General features: G+C 41.1%; 1 protein-coding gene across 2 annotated transcripts in view; it reads right to left on the bottom strand.

The window, feature by feature from the left end:
* The window catches only part of TBC1D32 (TBC1 domain family member 32), a 503,914-nt gene that overhangs the window by 145,040 nt on the left and 339,172 nt on the right, over positions 1-19,702 (bottom strand). For both annotated transcript variants that reach the window (XM_073627171.1, XM_073627170.1), the window contains exon 24: positions 6,453-6,575. In XM_073627171.1, the coding sequence (XP_073483272.1) occupies positions 6,453-6,575 (123 nt within the window). The remainder of the gene's footprint in view (positions 1-6,452; positions 6,576-19,702) is intronic.

Consider the following 19,702-nt stretch of genomic DNA (forward strand, 5'->3'; position numbering starts at 1 on the left):
CCAAAACAAGTTATGACAGTGGGTCAAAAAGGCTCAAGATCCTGAAGGGTCCGGATCAAGCAATGTGCACGGGAGACGGTCAAATGGATCAGGTGCAGGGTCCCTGGCTCTCCATCCCAAAGCCCCACAAGTGCGGTGAAATCAAGGTAGGTGTGGTCTCGAACAGCTCCTCATGAACTCCAACGAAACAAACATATAGAAAAAAGGGAGGACTCCAGATAGTGCAGGTTAAACCCATAGGTTTATTGAAATATGTCATATGTCACAAATGACAAATTAAAAAGTGATCACAAAATATAAAAAGATATAAAAAGCAATGTGGGGTGTAGTAAATGCTAGCCCGACGTGTTTCGACACTGAAAGGTCTTCAACAGGGACATATCTCTGTCCCCTCACATTGCTACTCAATAAATAAGTTTCTAAACATGAAGGTCCGTCCTAGAAAGGGGCGGGACCGGAACTATATACACCAACATCCCTTCAAAGCTTAAAAGACTCGTGGCTATATAGGGCATGAAAATACAGGAAACTTCCTATTTTGGTAGAGGGTATCTGAAAACTTAAACCTTTAAAAAAGTTGTGTAAAAAGTACTTTAAAGGATATGGTATAATGATAGAAATGGAGATCAAGCGTCATCGGATGCACTTCAAGCCTCAACTTGGACCTCCGTCATGTGGACTATATTGGCCAATGGGGCGAACAGATGTAGACCGTCACATGACAGAAATCCTAGTTCCCATTAAAAGTTTTCTTAACCCCGACGGTGTGCGTCATACGTGCGCATGCTCACTGCACTAGAGCCGCGCATCGCCACGGTCTCGCCGTCGCGGTAACGGGTATACGTCATCACCTGATTAATAGGTTCGCTGATGTGGAAGCGAGTCCTGGTTAGAGGATCATGTGACACTAATGCTAGACGTCATACGGATCTACATCTCCAAAAAAGGGGACGTCATATATGTGTAGGCGTGTGCACGCTGTTTGTGGCATGCACACAGTGGACACTGTGTGTAGAATAACATGATGGGATACATATCTACACGATTTAGGATTTTTGATTTAGTATTTTATTTGTTTCTGGGTGCCTATTAGCATTGTCATTTAAGTTTGTGCGTTTTCTTGTTTCTATATTTAGGTGGGCCCGCATGTGCTCCCTGCTATTAGATGTTAACATATACCTTCTGGCGTGAGAGCTTGGTGCGGTAGGCTGACCTATAGATTTTATATACTTTATTTTTGTTTTGATTTGATATACTGGCTTTTGGATAAATTTATCACCTTCTGAACTCTATGACAGCTGACCTAGTGACCTCTGCGATGAGGCTGTGACGATGCTCCATTCCTGGTGCGGGGAATGTGGGCTCATATAGCACATGCGCACGTATGACGCACACCGCCGGGGTTAAGAAAACATTTAATGGGAACTAGGATTTCTGTCATGTGACAGTCTACATCTGTTCGCCCCATTGGCCGATATAGTCCACATGACGGAGGTCCAAGTTGAGGCTTGAAGCGCATCCGATGACGCTTGGTCTCCATTTCTATCATTATACCATATCCTTTAAAGTACTTTTTGCACAACTTTTTTAAAGGTTTAAGTTTTCAGATATCCTCTGCCAACATAGGACATTTCCTGTATTTTCATGCCCTATATAGCCACGAGTCTTTTAAGCTTGGAAGGCATGTTGGTGTATATACTTCCGGTCCCGCCCCTTTCTAGGATGGACCTTCATGTTTAGAAACCTATTTATTGAGTAGCAATGTGAGGGGACAGAGATATGCCACTGTTGAAGACCTTTTAGTGTCAAAATGCGTCGGGCTAGCATTTACTGCACCCCACATTGCTTTTTATATCTTTTTATATTTTGTGATCACTTTTTAATTTATCATTTGTGACATATGACATATTTCAATAAACCTATCAGTTTGACCTGCACTATCTGGAGCCCTCCCTTTTTTTCCAGAAGTCTCCTTTGAGATCTCTGTGGACTTCATCCTGCACTTGTTTTGGAGTTTATATCTACTACTGGACTCATGCATTTAACGTGTTCACGGTGTTAATACACATTTATTATCGTTTTTCATCTTTTTTAACACATACAGATTTTGTTTAAGTGTGGCATTGCTATTTTAATGTTTACATTAGCGCTACACTGTTGTTCCATTAAGTATGAATAATAAAAAACATAATTCCTGCCCTGGGAACCATTTTCAACATAAACTAAAGAAAAATAAAAAAATGTTACAGTTGTCACTGAAAAGGGAGTAGCAGAGAATTATCCAAATGCATACACCAATTTTGGTGACAAATATCAAAAATTGGAGATTTCCTCTAACTTCCTGTTGGGTGCCTCGGACAGGAAGTGAGAGAAAACCATCCTACCTGAAATGCAGACCACAATATCAACCCGACAGAAGTTCTAACCCTCCATTTATGCAGACAATACATACAAGAAAAAAAAACAGGTATGTTGGTATCACATTTGTTTCACTGGCTTAAAGTGGTTGTAAACCCTCACATATACCCAGTGAAGTGACTGGCCATAGGTGATACACAGAGATGAAACTAATTCTCCACAATAAGTTGTGCCAGTTTATCTGCAGTCTCCTCTTCTCTACATCTGTTCAAATTTCAGAATGTATAAAGCTTGTCTGAGCTGTCAGAAACAAGGGGAAGGGGAGCTGAAGTTACACTCTGTAGAGCTCAGTGAGGAGAACTCTGACAGCTGATTGGAGGGAAGGGACACATCACCCTTCACAAAGCATACAGGAACAGAGCTGAGGCTGTCAATCACCTTTTTTCTCTCAGTGTCAGGAAAACTTGTCAGAAGTGACTCATGCTAATAGCAGGGGAACACAGCAGCAGACAAAAATAATACTTATTGCTCCTAACTGAGGCAAGTACACACTATAGAGGATTATGTTTTGTTCATATTTCATGTCTGAGGTTTACAACCACTTTAAAATGGAGTTCCAGTCATTTTTGTGTTTATTAAAAGTCATCAGCTACAAAAAGTGTAGCTGCTGACTTTTAATAAACAGCCACTCACTTGTTCCACGATCCAGCAGTGCATTCACCCCAGCTATTTTCTCCCTGTGTCCTTTCTCGGCGGCGCCGGCATCTTCACTACGGGCACCCGGCTGTGACAGCTTGCGGATTCACAGCCAGATGCCCACTGCCCAAGCGCGAGGGGCACTGAGCTCTTTGACTGGCCCTGAAGTCTTCTGGGACCTGTCATGTGTCCCAGAAGACTTTGGGAAAGAGAACTTCCGCTTCCGATCGCCTAAGGCGACCAAAACATAAGTGAGAGCGTGTATCCGATTTGACAGGTACACCCCTCCTCCCCAAAAGCTCAGTTTTGCAAACAGGAGCAGGGGAGGAGGCTTTAAAGCGGAACTTCCCTTTTGGATGGAGCTCCACTTTAAGACTGCTGTACTACATTAAAATGCAAACAAGGCATTATGTTCACCACACTATATCTGGTAAATTCCTCTAAAATGCAAACACTAATAATAAGTAATTCACTAGCAAGAATAAATTTTAAGTCAAAACACATTTTTTCAGTAAGTAAAAAAAAAAAATCAAGCACAGAGTCAACATCTTCACATCTTTTACTAAATAATGCCCTGGTAACCAGCTGCCGATTGGTATTACCTGCGACTTACAGTACGTGCTAAGAGCATTTGAGAACAAAATGAGTTATATCTCAGCTCATCTAGCACATCATGGAGCAGAAAAAATGAAACAAAATAAACCAGGATTTGTGGATTAAGCTATAGTCAGCTTTTTCATTTTAACACCTAGAGCAAATAACAAAAAAAGGTATAAATTGGAGAGAAAAAAAAGAACAAGTTTAAACCCGCCCGATAACAAAATGACTGACGCTTGCTGATAAACTGTTGGGAAACATATTTGTAGAAATATGTTTTCAATGAAAAAAAGAAATGGATTTTCGATTACTTACTGGAGTCTATTTTTTTTTTTTCTGCTGAGACTTCAGTTCAACATTATCGCTTAAACGAAGGAGTAGATGCAACATAGGTTTGCTGGATAAAATGAACTAGGTGATGTGTGCATTACATTTCAGATTAGAATTATTAACAGCAAACCAAACGCCACCTCCAGGTTCTGGAAATATAAAAATACTAACTAGTTAACTCAATTAAGTGCCAATTAATTAAAGATGGTGGAACAAGAGGAAAGGCCTTCACTTTAATGATTCCTGGAGGTATTCAGAAATGTCTATTGGTCTGACAAACTGCCGATGTACAGGCTGCCAGGTAAGAAAGCACACATAATGGGACTGTAATTCTGAAAAAGTAAACTAAAACCGATCCAGACATGCACTGGGCCTTTACTTAGTTAAACCTATTATTGTACAATTTATCTTGGGCAAAGAAGTCCAGTGTGTCATCATTATCAAAGGCCTTGTTCACTTAAGTGTACATCTGTGTAAAGGGTCAAGTTTGCCTGCATGGGATGCAAAGGTGTTCTGTACAGTCACATGCAGACTGTCCCTTTCATGTCTATTGGGAATCAACGGCTGCATGGACATAGCTGCTGCTCCCAATTTGACATCTGTACAGGCGCGTGTGGGTGCATGTGTCCAAAGTCACACTTTGTTAGGTTTTCAGGGACATGCACCCACATGGATGTCAAATTGGGAGCAGTGGTTTTGTAAATGCAGCCACTGTATCCCAATAGACATGTTTGGGACTGAATGAACGCAGATGCACAGAATACCTGTGCATCCATGGAGGCAACACAGCCCTTTGCATGGATCTAGGTTTAAGTAAACCCATGTAAATGAGGCCCATCTACTCCTGCAAAGATGTAATCTAATGATTATAATCTTTACTATTGACTGAGATACTACTGCTTATCAGTGACTGATGTACTACCTTACACATAGGTATAAAAATTCCACAGGGTCACTTTAATACATTGGTAAAGAATATGAGAGTTCCCAATACCTTTGTAAAACACACTAAAAATATGTACCTTGTGAGGGTAATAAATATTAAAGTTGAATTCCAGGATCAACCTAACCAAGTTTAAAACTGTTCCCACCCTCTTCTAAATCCTATACTAACTACCCTGTGGAAGGAAGATGCTTATACTCACCTATTCTCAGAGAGTCCTGATCCGATCATGAGATCAACTCCCAGTGGCTGGCCACAAGGGAGAAGAGTGACAGCCGACAACGGATGCCTCATAGTAAGCCTATGGGTGATGTCACCACCCAGGAAATCCATCTGTTGTTGCTGCTCTCCCCTCTCCCCTGAAGCTGGCTGATGAGGAGATCATATGACCAGATCAGAGGGCCCTCGGAATAGGTAAGTATAAGCATCTTCCTTCTACAGGGTAGATTGCTCCTGGAATTCCACTTTAAAGCTATTAAGGGTGACTAAAATGTTTTAAGATGATTATTAAAACTGGATGTAAAATTAAAGTATTCTAAGCCAAGCCTTTTTACATTTTTGATAGACTAGGGAATTATTGATGTTTTTTCCTGTAAATATTCCCAGAGCTTAGTGAATGGTGTGAGACTCTGCGGACTTTCATTATCCAATCATATGCAAACAAAAATACATTTTTTTTCCTTGCACATTGGGTATTGTTCCCACAGTAAGTACTCAACACAGTAAGCTCTGGGAAAAATGTCCTTGCAAAGTGAACAACTAATTTGCCTTTAGTAATTTAACCCCAGCAGGAAAAGAGAGATCTCCCAAAATACTGTAAGAAGTTGTCACTGGAACAAGTGTGCCATTTCAAAGATATCCCCCTATTCCACTTCCAGTGAAGGTTCACAATTTTAGATTTTCAGTCCTGGTGACAATGGTTACTAGGAGAAATAAAGAGGGTAAATTTCCCCAGTCGGGGCACAGTAAAACCTGATAGAAGTTATAACTATTTCCTATTCTATCCACAATGCAAAGATATGTATTATTGTATTAACCACTTGCCGACTGCAATACGTATATATACGCTGTGGTTTACCCTGGTATTTTTTTTTCAGCTGACGACTGGCTTTCTCCAAAAAGCAATCCGAGCAGCTCATTAGCTTTCACTAGCTTTAGCTTTAAGGAGCGGCGGTAGAGGACGCCCCCCTCCTGCCACTCAATGGTGTTTCTTGGGCTTATCGTTTTTTAAAGGTTTGAAAGTGGAAAGGGTTTCTTGGTTTTGTAGAGTATGGGGGGGGGGGCAATATAGGAGCTCCTTTCTGGAACAACAATTCAAGCTCCATTACTAATCTGGTGAATCTGGGAGATTATCTTTTGTCCCTTTATTAATTCAGCAAGGGGGTACACGCCAAAAGCTTGTCCTGAAAACTTGGATGTTAGCACAAATAAAAATGTATCAAGGACAGTACTCAATTGTTTTTGCTACATGCATTTAGAAATACTCTATAGCTCAAGGGACAAAAAAAAAAAACAGTGTACCACTTACCTTGAAGCTTGTGAGGAATCTGAAATATTTTCTTTCTGGGCATTTAAAAGCACTTCACACACTTTGTACTGTGACTCAAGAAGTAATAAGGTGTCTAGATTACAGCATAGCACATTCAGTAATCTGAAAAACACAGAAAATACTTTATTAACATATGAATTTTTAAAAACAATTATCATCCACAATCTCTAATGTCAAAAATCAGGTATATCCCTTTCATGACTAAGCCTATTTTTGAAATTTGGTGTTTACAAGTTAAAATCCGTATTTTTTGCTAGAAAATTACTTAGAGTTCCCAAACAATATATATATTTTTTTAGCAGAGAATCTAGAGAATAAAATGGCGATTGTTGCAATATTTTTTATCACACGGTATTTGTGCAGCGGTGTTGTAAACGCAAATTTTTGGAAAAGGGACACTTTCATGAATTTTAAAAAATCCAAACAGTAAAGTTACCCCAATTTTTTTGTATAATGTGAAAGATGATGTTACGTCGAGTAAATAGATACCAAACATGTCACCCTTTATAATTGCACACACTCGTGGAATGGCGTCAAACTACGGTACCTATGAATTTCCATAGGCGACGCTTTAAAAATTTTTTACGGTTACCAGGTTTGAGTTACAGAGGAGGTCTAGGGCTAGAATTATTGCTCTCGCTCTGACGATCGCAGCGATACCTCACATGTGTGATTTGAACACTGTTTACATATGCGGGCGCGACTTCCGCATGCATTTTCTTTGCTGCGCGAGCTCGCGGGGACAGGGGCACTTTAAAATTTTTTTTTTTTTAATTTATTTTATTTATTTTTTTACTTTATAAATTGTGTTTTAAAAAAAAAATTTTTTTTTTAACTTTTATTGCTGTCACAAGGAATGTAAACATCCCTTGTGACAGTAATAGGTGGTGACAGGTACTCTTTATGGAGGGATGGGGGGTCTAAAAGACCCCCCATCCCTCCTTTACACTTCAAAGTATTCAGATCGACAAAAACGGTGATTCTGAATATCTGAATACTGTGTACTTTTTTAAATTCGGTGCCATTGGCAGCCGAGTAAACGGGAAGTGACGTCATGACGTCGCTTCCACGTTTACAACAAGAAGGCTGGAACGAAGCCGCCCACAGCTTCGTTCCAGCCCGCCCCCAGCCGCCGAAGGTACCCGATTGGACACCGGGCCTCCCGATCGCACGGGAGGCCCGGTAACAGCGGTGGGAGGTGGCGGGAGGGGGGGATGTCCCCTCCCGCTCCTCCGTTATAACAACCGAGCGGCTTTTAGCCGCATCGGTTGTTATACTCGGGTAGCCGATCGCCGCTGTGGGCATCATCCCGGTATAACCCCGGAAAGCCGAGTACGCATATCTGCGTACGGTCGGCGGGAAGGGGATATAGAAAATCTGCCCCCTCCTACACCCAGTACGCTGCGCTGATGGAAAATGAAGCTTAAATCTAAGCTGCTGCTTAAATAATAACAACCATAAATGCAAAAATTGATTCACCACAATCTCGCCCCAAGTGAACTCAAATAGCAGCGCTAAATAAAATCCTAATCAAAAAATAAAAAAATATAAAAAAAGTACAAAAAAAGTGTGATGAAATTAATTAATCCACCAGTGATATACTTATAAACTCACTCCTTCGTACTACTGTGCATCAAATTAATATTCACAAATATAGTGCGCATAACCAATTTTGTGAATATCATAACTGTACACAAAAATATATATAAAATTAAAAAAAAAAAAAAATATATATATATATATAAACACCAGTGAAAATAAGTCCACAAATGTGTAAAAAAAGTCCAAAAAATATTGATCCGTGACGTGATACAGTGTAGATCTCCACTTTAAGTAGCTCTTCCACCGCACCTCTGTGACTGTGAATCCGCTCCCCTTAGGTAAATACACTCACCAGCTCCTTTCGCCCACACTCACGTGTTGGGCCATAAAGCTTTATCCCACACAGAAAGGGGAAGTAAATGGTCTCCAATGGTTCACCTTTACATATCCAGAGTGTAATGCTAAAGAGCTCTCTCCACATGAAAAAAAGTTGAAAAATTGCAATCCCATGATTAAGTCTTCATGACGAAACATGTCGGGGTGTGGCTACACGGCAATCGAACGCTTGTGAGGTAGGACGCTGGGACAAGAAGCGCCATACGAGGAAGTGCGGAAGTGGGTCCTAGCAACACCAGGGATCGGGTGAGACGGGTATTAGAGAGCGCAGTACCTGGGTCCGCTGAGACCACCATACACTGGTTTTACTGTTTGGAGTTTGTGCTGTGACAGCTTGCTGTGCTGTTTTGAGCTTGCAGTGGATATTAAAGATGTGAGTTTAATGGTGGAGGAGTGTGTTATTTTAATAAATATCATTACGTTTTTGCACTATTGGATCATTTTCTTTTTTTCATGTGGAGAGAGCTCTTTAGCATTACACTCTGGATATGTAAGGTGAACCATTGGAGACCATTTACTTCCCCTTTCTGTGTGGGATAAAGCTTTATGGCCCAACACGTGAGTGTGGGCGAAAGAAGCTGGTGAGTGTATTTACCTAAGGGGAGCAGATTCACAGTCACAGAGGTGCGGTGGAAGAGCTACTTAAAGTGGAGATCTACACTGTATCACGTCACGGATCAATATTTTTTGGACTTTTTTTACACATTTGTGGACTTATTTTCACTGGTGTTTATATATATATATATATATTTTTTTTTTTTTTAATTTTATATATATTTTTGTGTACAGTTATGATATTCACAAAATTGGTTATGCGCACTATATTTGTGAATATTAATTTGATGCACAGTAGTACGAAGGAGTGAGTTTATAAGTATATCACTGGTGGATTAATTCATTTCATCCACAATCTCTGTTTCAATAAATTACGTCAAATACAGCAACCCTAATTGAAAGATATTTACTGTGATAAAGCATTGTGTATCAAATAATTGTAATTTTTTTTAAAAACAATTTTAATCTTTTTCATCCTTATGCTGCATCTCAGTGCTGCTTATCTCCTTCGGCCTCTTTTAATCACTTCCTGTCTACATGTACTCGCATCAGATGCACATCATTGCTCCGCACTAGCTTTCTAATGATGGACCATGCTTAAACAATGTCATCCTAAAGCAGCTCTTCCCTTAAAACTAGACGTTCACTCATCCTCTTCCTCTAACATTTTTTTTTTTTAATTTTCAGGGAGCGAGTACATGTTTGTGACAGGTAACTACTTCCGAAATATTTGCCTAGGCATAAATTATGTCTCCCCCCCAACTGCAACCTCCTGAGACATGTCACAAGTCCCAGGAGGCTGCGGGACCAGTCCCACACCAATGCCATGCCTTATGTCTGCTCAGTGGGGAGACTTGTGGTAGTCATAGATTCTGGACCCGGAGGTCAAAGCCTGGTAAGAGTCGGCTCTGAGGAAGCCAACGGTGGTAAGCATCTATTTCTTAAAAGTCAGCAGCTACAGTATTTGCATTTTTTTTAAAAACATAAGTAAAGTTACTCTTTAAAGAGGGGTGTACGTGACAGGGTGACAACACAGGAGCACAACTGGTAGACAGTTGTCACCCTATCTGTCTAAACAAAGCCCTTCATGGCAAGAATACCAGATGTGTTTTAATTGAAAGCTGTATATTTAAAAAGATTGAAAACAACTTTTGAAATTAAATTTACATGTTAACGTTTGAATAAAAGGATTTTTCCTACAGCTTACCTGTAAAATCCTTTTCTTGGAGTACATAACGGGACATAGAGCAGCCATTACTATCTGGGTTATACGCTACCTATTGGTGAATGGACACTGGCAGATCAATCAAACAGGAAGTCCTCCCCTATATAACCCCTCCTACACAGGAAGTACCTCAGGTTTGTAGCAAGCGATAAACTTCCCAGACAAGAGGGGGGGGGGACCTCTGTGTCCCGTGATGTACTCCAAGAAAAGCATTTTACAGGTAAGCTGTAGGAAAAATCCTATTTTCTTTATTGTACATCACGGAACACAGCAGCCATTCAATGCCCTTGAGGGGAGGGAGACACCATCGCAGAAACTGCCACTATTACGGTTTGTAATTCGCTGAGGCCAAAGGCAGTATCCTCCATGTTCTCGGCATCCATCTGGTAAACACCCTGTGGATGTATAAACCAAAGACCAAACAGTGGACTTGCACACCTGGGCCACTGACACCTGATGGCAGATGGCCCAAGATACTCCCCCACACCTGGTAGAGAATCTCTCCCCAGAAAAAAAATGGATTTTGCCCTTTAATTCAAGTATTTTTTATTGAATATAAATCAAGATACATAAAATAGAGTTTTGATTTTACAATCGAATGTACATTAAGGCACTTACAGAATATAGGCAAGATGCACGTTTCTCTTTATATATCTCTCTTAAATTCGCTCTATTTTCAATTCAACAGCAGTAAGATATCATTTGCTTATAGTTTTACATATACAGAAAAAACAGAATGCATAAGGCCTCTTTCACACGGACGATCCGTATGTCCGTTTTTCATCCTTCCGTTTTCGGATGAAAAACGGACATACATTCATCCCTATGGAGCGTCGGATGTCAGTGGTGACATGTCCGCTGACATTCGACCCGCTCCGATCCGAAAAGTGTAACGGAGGAAAAACCTACTTTTCCATCCGTTTTCGGATCGGATCGGGTGACGACGGACACTACGGTCCGTCATCATCCGATCCCCCCATAGGGGAGAGCGGCGCTCTGACAGGTCCGCTGCTGCACAGCATGCAGCGATGGACCTGTCATCTTCCTGCTCAGCGGGGATCGGCGGAGCGATCCCTGCTGAGCAAGCGGGTGTTCACGGGGCGGATCATGACTGATCTGCCCCGTGTGAAAGAGTCCTAACTAAGCATTAATAGATTAATAGAACAAATTTTAAGTAATTACGAATTATTGTAACAATATGGTGGTAGAAAATAACTTTTCAACATTAACATGTGTGGGGGAGAGGAAGGGAAAGGGATAATGAGGGGGGAAGGAAGGTAATACCAAAAAGGTGTTACAGCGATCAGGACTATACTCTAGATTGGTTCAGGGAGTTCCAAGTGGACCAGTTCAAGATGTGTCTTGTACTTGAGCCATCTTTGTATGCCAGTATCTTTTCGTATTCTGCCACAATATTGATTTTTGTGGTAAGTTCTCTCACACTTGGGATTTCATTAGTTTTCCATTTGCTCAACATCAGGGATCTGGTAGCAAATATGATGTGCATTGCTATTGATCTGACTGAAATTGGGTATTCTGACATGTTGATACTCAGAACTGCTTTCTCGATAGAAGGCTTGGTAAAGACCCCAGAGGTCTACGGAGATGAGGACACACCCACACCATATGGACCAGCGTCCCCACTTGTCCGCAGCCTCTGCAACAAAGATTGGAGTTGTCGTCGGAGAATTTGGAAACTATGTATGGGGTAAAGTGCCATCTTGCCAGAAATTTTACTGCCAGTTCCTCATAGCTCGAGCACCTTGAGAACTGATGATTACATTTAATCGCTGAGAGCAATTGTTTATCTGTGAAGCTTTTACCTAAATCTTTTTCCCATTTAATTAAAGGGTTACATTTGAGAAAGGTTGACTTGGCATTGATTAGTTTATACAGCAGAGAAATACCTTTAGCTTTGGGATTTGAGGAGTTTAGATGTTTCCAAACTTGAGTCAAGATTGGAGTATGTATTGTATTAAGTTGTTGATACACTGAGGATATCTGCAGGTAAGTTAGGAACTCTGAGGAAGGTATGTTAAATTTGGTTTGCACGTCCGCAAAGGACATTAGTTTGTCGTCTTGCATGAGGTCTTGTAAGAGGGTTATATCCAGAGATTCAGGGATATGGTTGGGGTTAATCAAAGAAGTGTTTCCAGTGGAATGGGGACGTTCGTGATTTGAGCTGGATGTTTCTTTTAGATATGTCCATGCATTTAATGAAGCTTGTATTGCGGGGTGGTCATTCGAGATTGTAGTTTGTTGTAGGTTGTGTGCTATCAAGAGGGATATTGGAGATTTTGGGTGCAACCATGCCTGTTCTAGATGATACCATGGTTTGGTTTCTTTTTGGTCAAACCAGTTTCTAAGCTGATCTAAGATTGCTGCAATGTAATAGTCTTTCAATATTAGAATACCCAGTCCACCTGCAGTTTTATGTTTCCCTTGCATTTGAGATGGGAACCTAGCTCTTTTGCCTGCCCATATAAAATTGGACATTTTCTTTTGTATGGAAGTAAAAAAGGATGATGGGAGGGGAATCGGCAGGGCCCTGAAGAGGTACATTAATTTTGGAAGTAGTATCATTTTATATGCCGCTAGGCGGCCATTCCATGAGATACAATGTTTCTGGAATCTGGAAATATCTTTTTGGAATTTATTCAATAGGGGGTAATAGTTGGTTTGGAACAGGTTGGAGGTAGGGGAAGTTAACTGGATTCCTAAGTGAGATATAGATTTTGGGAGACCACGGGTATGGGAAGTTCTTTTGAAGGGCGGATCTAGTGGAGTTGTCAATCGCTATTCCTAGAATGCTGGATTTGGATGTGTTAACCTTATAGTAGGCTACTTTGCTAAACAGTAGAAGGGTCTCATGAGCTGCGGTAAGAGAGTCAGAGGGGTCAGTTAGGGTCAGTATAACGTGCAAAGAGTGATATTTTGTGTTGTTTGTCCTGAGATGGGATGCCCTGAATTAATGGGTGTGTTCTGATCTTTTCTGCGAACGGTTCCATAACCAAGGCAAAAATTAGTGGTGATAATGGGCACCCCTGTTTCGTCCCATTGTTTATATGGAAATTTCTTGAAAATATGCCCTCTGTGAAGACTTAGGCAGACGGAGAAGAATACAATGCTAGTATAGTATAGCCTGTTGGATCGGGACAGTCAATCCAAATTTCTCCAAAACCATGGACAAGTATCCCCAATATACTCTGTCAAAGGCCTTCTCTGCGTCCAAGGTGAGGAGCAGAGAAGGCCTTCCATATTTTTCAGCTAAATGAAGAATATTTATCATTCTTCTAGTTGCGTCATTCGCTTGCCTGCCTGACACAAAAACCATCTGATCCTGGTTGATGAGCTTCGGTAATAGAGAGGACAGTCTGTTGGCAAGTAGTTTAGCATATAGTTTAACATCAACATTCAATAAGGATATGGGTCTGAAATTCTGAGGAGCTGAAGTTTTTTGCCTGGTTTTGGCAAAGTTTTATAATAGTTGCTATCAACATTTCTTGTGGGAATGAGGCATTGGACATTGCGGCATCAAAGATCTTCTTTAGCTACGGGGATAGCTCATTTTGGAACAACTGATAGTATTCGGAGGAATATCCATCAGGTCCGAGTGATTTGTTGTGGGGCATGCTTCTGATTATTTTTTCAATATCAGGAATTGTAAATGGCATATTAAGTGTGGATAGTTCAGTTTGGGATACTTTAGGTAGGTGTATTGATGCTAGGAAGTCTGATATCATATTATCTGATGGTTGAAAGGTGTCTGGGTCATCTTTAAGATTATACAAAGCTTCATAGTAGTCGCTACAAGCGTCTGCTATGCCTTTAGGATTCAACACTACTTTTCTTGATTTAGGATTTAACATATGTGTTGGATTTTTTGTTTTACTATTTTTTCTTTCAAGGATTCGCCAGCAATTTCCCCGCTTTGTTGCTGCAACGGTATTTTAGTTAACAGTTCGTTGAGCCGTTCCATCCGTTGCCTTCTGAGCCTAGTACTCAGTTGTATGAGAAAACCTCTTATAAATACTTTGTGAGCGTTCTTGAGTGTGAAAGGGTCGTCCACCGAAGGAGCATTCAGTTCAAAGAATTCTTTCAGAGCAGATCTGATTAAGTTTAGATTTTCAGGTTGCGAGAGGGTGAAAATATCATTCCTCCATCTATTTGCTCCCGTTTTGACGCTACGACCCCCCACACTAATAGAAATAGGAGCATGGTCAGATCAAGATATAACATGTATTTTGGATTTAACGATCTTTTGTAGCAAGAACTTATCTACAAGGAACAGATCTATGCGTGAATATGTATGGTGCACGTTAGAAAAGAAAGTAAAATCCTTCTCAGAGGAATGCTGGCACCTCCATACATCAAAAAGACCAGAAGATGTGATAAAGTGTGCCAGAGCTGTCCTGCGTATTTTGTGATGCATGGGATTGGAGAGGTCCAGGTCTTTGTTTGGGATTGCATTAAAGTCATAACCCTACATAACCCTGTTTCATGGATTCTACTTTTTTCCATATCTTCTTTAAGAAGCAAATTTGATTTGTATTCGGTAGGTACACATTAACCAATGTATATTTAATTTTGGATATCTCACACACAAGAATGATAAATCTTCCTGATGTATCTAAGTGGGTCTCAAGATGCGTGAAAGGAATGGAGTCTCTTACTGTATTGCTACTCCTCCCTTCTTTTTGGGGCCATTTGCCATATATACTTTAGGAAATTTGGTGACTGAAAGATGGAGGATTACCAGAAATAAAATGAGTTTCTTGAAAACAAATTATGTCACTTTTGAGCCTGGATGCTTCCCTCCAGGCCATTTGGTGTTTTTGAGGGCTGTTTAAGCCTTTCACGTTTAGTGAGGATATGTTGAAAGCCATTTGATGACGTGCAAAGTATGTACCGTGTTGTTGTTTGTAGTCGGGTTGATGGAGTTTTCAGTAGTCACTGACGTTAGTACTGTCGATCTTGATGTAAAAGTAGGTTGAGACAAGGGGTTAGAGGAGGAGTGCATGGATGGCTGGCCTGTTCAGTTTGGAAGTCCCGTAGTCCTAGTCCTGTAACTATGAGCAAGAGGGAGAAAACAAGAGGATAGGAAAAACAAAGATATAAAAATGGCAATTCTGTGAGGATTCTGGGTGGATAAACTACCGCTATAACTTGGGGGGAGAGCGATAAAAGAACTATGTGGCATTCTCCTGGGCCATCAGGGGATTTAAAAATGGAGTGTGAGAATAATATTCTTTTAGCCTGTTTCCGTGTCGGAGCTGGCACGGGTGGATGGAGGTGAGTGCGGTGCTTCCTCCTCGGGTCTAATATTTGCCAGTCTCTCATGAGTCGTATGCCTTCCTTGACGCTTTCCACCACGTGTGATTTGCCATCTTTGGTGATCAGCAGCTTGGCTGGGTATAGCCATCTGTACGGGATGTGATGGTTATTCAGTGGTTTGGTTATGGTGGCCAGCTGCCTGCGTTGTTGCATAGTACATGCAGAGATCTGTAAAGAAGGATAATTCTTGCAGTTCTGCAGGCAGATCTTCACGTCGTCTTGCTGCCATCATGAACTGATCTTTAATGGGATAAAAATGGACCCGAATTATAGTGTCCCTGGGAAGGTGAGATGGGATGTTTCTGTGCCTGGGTAGTCGGTGAATTCGGTCAATTAGAAGGTCCTCTAATGGCGCTTCTGGAAGCGCGGCCTTCATGAGATTAGTAAAGTAGTCTCTCAGCTCTGGGGGTTTGACCGATTCAGGGATCCCCCGTATTTTGACATTGTTACTTCTTGATCTTTCTTCCAAATTAGCCAATTTTGTTTTGATACTCATAATCTCATCGTCCCTCTCATTGTGGGCATCGACCATGCTGCTAAAGGTGGATGCAAACTCGCCCATTTTAGTTTTAATGTGGGAGACTCTGTTAGATACTGCTGAAACCTCTGACTTGAATTGCTGGGTTATGGCCAGTATGTAAGCATGCAAAGTGAAGCAAAGAGAAACCAGCATATCTTTAAGAATAGTGTCCATGACTGGTTGGTTTAGTGTGGGGAAGTCAGTAATGAAGTCTTGTAACTTCCTGGTGTCATCTAGTAAGGAATTAAGACAGCTTACCTCCACAGTGTTTGCCGGTGCTGAGGACGTCTTTTGTTTGCTTTTTGCTGGGCTGGAGGAAGCAGAAGGAGGGGGTGGGTGGTGAATGTGCCCCTGCTGCAGATTATTATTGCTGTTGTTCTGCTTCACGGCCGGTCCCTGCCATTTGTATGAGCCACGTGTCTCCCCGCTGAGTGGAGACGGTGCGGTTGTATTAGAAAGTCTGTCATCTTCCCAGGTTTTGTAAATTCTTTTCTCTTGCGGGATGGCATTAGAGGGTGAGCCCGCTTTAGTTGCAGTATTTGTGGGCTTGGAACAAGGCTTGTAGTCGCTGTGAATCCCCGTTCTGTCCAGGATGATACGGAGCTGTTTTAGTGTGCGACCATCCGCTCCGCTGGCTAGCCACGCCCCCGGGATTTTGCCTTTTAAACCATAGGTATCATTGATAAACTGGCATATCCATTGCTAAATATTCGCCCTGAATGCCGCCTGCCTTTCCTGGGCTCTTCTGGCAGCACAAACCAGGATCCTGACCTGTGTGGTCAACTCAAGTAGATCGAGCACCTGAACTACCTTTAGAGTATGTAGCGATCTTTCTCCTGCCGACAGTGGATTAGGAGAAAAATAAAAGGCAAGACACTGTCCTGATTCAAATGAGGCAATAAAGATGGATGAGGACGCAACATCACCCTATCTTGATGCGAGACCAAGAACGGCTCCTTGCATGAAAGAGCCACCAACTCTGACACTCTACTAAGTGAAGTGATAGCAACCAAGCAAGCCCTCTTCTGAGATAAGTGACTAACAGAGTCTTCCAATTGGTTCAAAAAAATGGCCTCTATAAAGACAGTCAAGAGCAAATTCCAGTCCCAAGGACACAAGCGTGGCCTGACATACGGGACTATCTACATAACACGCTGTATGAAGAATGAACCAAGGAGTGAGAAACAATGGTCTCTGAAAAAAAATTGATAGGGACGAACTCTAACCCTTAACGGTACTTAAGGCCAAATCTCCTTTCCCCTACGGATTGGAGAAAGAAAATAAACTTTCTCACTCACATATTTCTGTAGGTGCTACTTCCTGGCTTCCCCCAGGCAAAAAATATTTCCAAGCCCTTTAATTGAAGTTCCCTGAAGCTGGCTTCCAGGGCTCAACAGTGCTGAGATACAGGACTCAAGACCATTAGGTCCCGCTGGACTGGGAGTGACCAAGGAGCGACCCCCGAAAAACTCGCTATGTCAGTGTACCAAGCCAAGGCAAAACACGAAAGTGTGTGTCTATGCAAATGCGCATTTATGCAATATGTGCCCACGGAAACATACATTTATGCAATAAGCAAGCATGCGTTTATGAAATGTGAATATGCAAAATATATTACGCAACGTGTCTATGCAACATGTGTTTATGCAAACATGCATTTACGCAAACATGTATCTACGCAACATGTAATTGAGCTCTGTAATTTCAAAGCCATTGTATCTAATTTTTTAGGGACTTATTAATGACAGGAATAGTACCACTGGATTGGCGCAGGGCGAACGTGGTGCCAATATTTAAAAAGGGATCAAAGTCTTTACCAAGTAACTATAGACCTGTTAGTTTAACTTCTTCAGAAAGATATTGGAGTGTTTAATAAAAGACCACATAGACGAGTTCTTACTGGAAAAAAAACATTTTAAGCAACAAACAGCATGGATTCATGAAAGACAGAAGTTGTCAGACAAACCTGATTATTTTTTATAAAGAGGTAAGTAAAACCTTGGACAGAGAGGTGGCTGTGGACGTGGTATACTTGGATTTTGCAAAAGCGTTCGATACAGTTCCGCACACACGGCTCATGTGTAAGGTAAAGTCTACAGGCTTGGAAATATCAGTTTGTAAATGGATAGAAAACTGGCTAAAAGACAGAATTCAGAGAGTAGTGGTTAATGATTCTTACTCTGAATGGTCTAAGGTTATCAGTGGTGTACCCCAAGGTTCAGTGCTGCGACCCTTACTTTTTAATACCTTTATAAATGATATTGGGTCTGGGATCAAAAGTAACATTTCTGTCTTTGCAGATGACACCAAGCTATGCAGTGGAATAACGTCCTTACAGGATGTCTCTAATTTACAAGCCAACCTCAATGCACTGTCTAATTGGGCGACTATGTGGCAGATGAGGTTTAATGTTGAGAAATGTAAAGTTATGCACTTGGGGGCTAGGAATATGCATGCATTATACATGCTAGGGGGAGTTCAACTGGGGGAATCCATAGTGGAGAAGGATTTGGGGGTTTTGGTAGATCATAAGCTCAATAATAGCATGCAATGCCAAGCTGCGGTTTCCAAAGCGAGCAAAGTTCTTTCTTGTATTAAGAGAGGTATGGACTCCAGAGAGAGAGATATAATTTTGCCTCTGTTCAAATCATTAGTAAGACCTCATCTGGAAACAAAAAAGTCCTGGACTGCCGCACTCCGAAAAAATGAGCATCTTTATTGTAGAGTATAAAAGAATCCAAAATACAGTCACATGGATAGAGACAAGACAGGGAACAATCTCTAACGCGTTTCACATCATTAGATGCTTACTCATAGCTCATAGCTAAGACCTCATCTGGAATATGAAGTTCAGTTTTGGGCACCAGTTCTCAAAAAGGATATTGGGGAACTGGAGAAAGTGCAAAGAAGGGCAACCAAACCGATAAGAGGCATAGAGGAGCTCAGCTATCAGGAAAAATTAGAGGAACTGAATTTATTCACTCTTGAGAAGAGGAGAATAAAGGGGAATATGATCAACATGTTCAAATATATAAGGGGTCCATATAGTGAACTTGGTGTTGAGTTATTCTCTTTACGGTCAACACAGAGGATACAGGGGAACTCTTTAGGTCTAGAGGAAAAGAGATTTCATCTCCAAATACGGAAAGGTTTCTTCACAGTAAGAGCTGTGAAAATGTGGTGGTTCTGGCTAGCTCAGTAGATTGCTTTAAGAAAGGCCTGGATACTTTCCTAAATGTATATAATATAACTGGGTACTAACATTTATAGGTAATGTTGATCTGGGGAAAATCCGATTGCCTCTTGGGGGATCAGGAAGGATTTTTTTTTCCTGCTGTAGCAAATTGGAGCATGCTCTGCTGGGGTTTTTTGCCTTCCTCTGGATCAACTGTGGATATAGAATTGGGTATATTGGATTGTACGATATTTTTTATTTTATTTATTTATTTTTTTTATGCTTGAACTGGATGGACTTGTGTCTTTTTTCAACCTGACTAACTATGTAATATGTATCTCTGACGGCATGCGGTTACGCAAACATGTGTCCATGTATACATGCATTTACACAAACATGTATCTATGCCAATATGCGTTTATGCAAACATGCATCCACACAAACACGTATATCTATGCAACATGCATATACATTTATGCACA

This window comes from Aquarana catesbeiana, linkage group LG04 (genome assembly GCF_042186555.1).
Source record: "Aquarana catesbeiana isolate 2022-GZ linkage group LG04, ASM4218655v1, whole genome shotgun sequence".
Taxonomy (NCBI): Eukaryota; Metazoa; Chordata; class Amphibia; order Anura; family Ranidae; genus Aquarana; species Aquarana catesbeiana.